At 34.3% G+C, this 2,845-nt stretch overlaps 2 protein-coding genes across 2 annotated transcripts; one reads left to right on the forward strand and one right to left on the reverse strand.

The window, feature by feature from the left end:
* Positions 1-595: 595 nt before the first annotated feature.
* On the reverse strand, positions 596-1,679 carry LOC141684548 (VQ motif-containing protein 11-like). The gene has a single exon (XM_074489575.1). The coding sequence runs from the start codon at positions 1,421-1,423 to the stop codon at positions 785-787; it is 639 nt and encodes a 212-aa protein (XP_074345676.1). The 5' UTR covers positions 1,424-1,679; the 3' UTR covers positions 596-784.
* A 284-nt stretch (positions 1,680-1,963) lies between these two features.
* LOC141685596 (uncharacterized) lies at positions 1,964-2,443 on the forward strand. Its single transcript, XM_074490688.1, has one exon. It carries the CDS (start codon positions 1,964-1,966, stop codon positions 2,441-2,443), a length of 480 nt encoding a protein of 159 aa, XP_074346789.1.
* Positions 2,444-2,845: the final 402 nt, after the last annotated feature.

Raw genomic sequence — 2,845 nt, forward strand, 5'->3', positions numbered from 1 at the left:
CCGGGGCACAACCCCAAGCAAACTCGGCATACCTAACAAGTGGTACGGAGGACACGTGTCTATAAAATAAAATTTTACATTTTTTTATAATTAAGATTTTTAAAATATAGAAAAGTGATCCCCGAAAATTTTAAGAATGTATTCAAATAATTTATTCGATGTGATCCCGGAATTTAATTAATTAATTCGCCCTGAACTCCAAATTAGACAGAATATGAGTTATAGGAAAACATGAAAATGTTTTTGAAAAACAAATTAATCTGTTATACCCTATTCGTACATAATACTCCCTTTATCATATTGAATTTTATACATTATTTTTTAACACCTTTTTCGTACTTTTTTAAAACATGACTATGTAATATTTTTAAAAAAATATTTGTTGAATAAAAATTTATAGAAATTTCAAAATACTTGTAAATAATAAATGTATCAGGGGACAAGGGAGTAATAGCTAATATGATATAAGAACAATAAAACCATGCATCCATAAGACAGTCTAAAAAATTTCTGCTCATTAAAGAATAGACATGTCATTTGAGATTAAACTTTGTTTAGGTAAAATTTGACGAAAATTGATTAAACAAACAAAATGTGAACAAGGGTACTTTAATATGTGATTAATCACCTACAGGCTAAAAAAATAAAATACAAAATGACTACTCATACTACAACAAATTTATTTAATAATACATTACTACACGTGAATAAAAGCAAGCAGCATCAAGAGTAGAGTTATACCCTTAATTATGGAGGTATAAAAAAAGGAAACAAAGCGAAGGCCTTAAGAAGTAGAAGAAGAAGAAGAAGAAGAAGAATGGTGAGTGAGTTTGGGCGAGTGAAGAGGAAAAAGAGGAAGTAACTCGGGGTCACTACCTCTAGGAGTAGTGAGTGGACTCGGGTGCAAATAAAAGCCTTTATCAGCAATAGCTCTTTCTTCTTGTTCAACTGGTGACATGGGTGTTCTTGGACTATTATTATTACCATTCCCACGTGCCATTAAAAACATGTCCAATGGTGACACGGGTGAGAACATCATCATTCTATGTCTCGGCGAGTAAGCTGAGAACCCTAATGTTCTGTTGTTATCATTGTTGTTATTGTTGTTGAGTTGGAGTTCGAGTTTTTTTCCGCTTTGTCTCCGTTCTTGAAGCTTGAAGGGTTGTTTCCGGGGACCTACATCGCCGGAAGTTGGTTTTCCGGCGGGTAAGCGGGAGGAGAGGGTGACGGGGAGCTTAGGGGTTGATGGGTCGGATGGGGCCCCGGTTAGTTTTTGGACAACAGCACGGAAGTTGGATGGATCGGCCTGGACAAAGGTGGTGGTGGTGGTGGTGGCGTTGGGTGGTGGGGTGGGGTCCAGGGAAGTGGATGCATTTGTGATGGTGGTGTTGCGTTTGTGAGAGTAAGAGGAAGGAGAAGCCATGAAAATGTGAAAGAGATTGAATGATGGATAGGATGGAAAATGATAGCACCTTAAATACTACTACCACTACTGTAACTTGTGGGTGTGTATTGTGTATTGGGAGGGGTATATAATACGGAGTATGTAGAAAATTTATCGGGTTTAGAGAGGGAGAGTATGGTGATTTAATATTATTGAGGCTGCAGTGAATGTCAGATTGTCCGAGAAAGAAGAGAGACTTTCAGAAGAGAGAGATATTGACACAGATTTTCAGCACATCTACAGTTAAACCTCTTTAAAGTAATACCCTTGGGACCGGGAAAAAATATTACTTTACCGAATTTATTACTTTATCGATATAATAATATTTTATTACTTTATCGATAAAGTAATATTTTATTACTTTACCGAATTTTTATGTTCACGTGGTACAGTATAATATATAATGTACGTATAAAAACTAGAATTAATCACATGCAATGTATTTGATCTAAAATTACTTTTATTATGATTACTTATATCCAAAAAGTTAATATCTTGAATGTTATTAGTTTTGCTAACATGGCTTGGAATATTGATGTGAAAACAACCACAATTGCAAATTGTTTTCGGCATTGCAAGATTCGTTCACAAGAAAATGATGAACAAGAACTTGGAGAAATAAATGAAGGTGTCGAAGGATTAAATGAAGTTATCTCTAATGTACGATATAGGAATGTGATGGATGTCGAGCATCTCTTAAACTATCCAAACGAGAATGATGCGGTTATGGAATCACCTACGGATGAAGAAATCATTGAGTCGGTAATGAGCATCGATGAAGGGACTGATCCTGAACCCGACGATAGCAATGTCATCCCAAGCGTGTCATCAAAGGAAGCATTTCAAGCACTCACCACTTTGAACAATTACTTGTTACAACACGAGCAAAACATACCAGGAGTTATTTTTGCTTTACATAAAGTCAAGGACGAGATTAATTTTGGCTTTGGTGGAAAGAAGAAACAAGCTACAATAGATTCATATTTTAATAAGAATTAAATTTTGTAATCATATACATTATACAGTATATATATATATATATATATAATTATGGAATTATTACTTTACATATTACTTGGGCCCTTAATGACTTTCGAATTTTTTATTATCTTATGCTTTTAGCGAGAATATTACTTTACAACATTGGCCCAAGTTGGGACCGATGAAAATTATTACTTAAGCGAGGTTATTACTTTATCGGATATTACTTAATCGAGGTTTAACTGTACTTGCATCTTCTGTCATATAATATAAACTTGCATCTGCTGTCATATATAAATTTAAATTATAAAAATATACTATATGCTTATACACATAACTCTGCATTTACACAAACAATCTTCCTATTTTTCGAAATATGACATAATCGGCTTATATCCTGCCCTTCGACTTTGCTCTAAG

This window comes from Apium graveolens, chromosome 9 (assembly GCF_009905375.1).
Source record: "Apium graveolens cultivar Ventura chromosome 9, ASM990537v1, whole genome shotgun sequence".
NCBI classification, from domain to species: domain Eukaryota; kingdom Viridiplantae; phylum Streptophyta; class Magnoliopsida; order Apiales; family Apiaceae; genus Apium; species Apium graveolens.

What these genes read in the sequence shown, in the direction of transcription:
- LOC141684548 (XM_074489575.1), bottom strand. Translation starts at nt 1,423, where the DNA reads ATGGCTTCTCCTTCCTCTTACTCTCACAAACGCAACACCACCATCACA.
- LOC141685596 (XM_074490688.1), top strand. Translation starts at nt 1,964, where the DNA reads ATGGCTTGGAATATTGATGTGAAAACAACCACAATTGCAAATTGTTTT.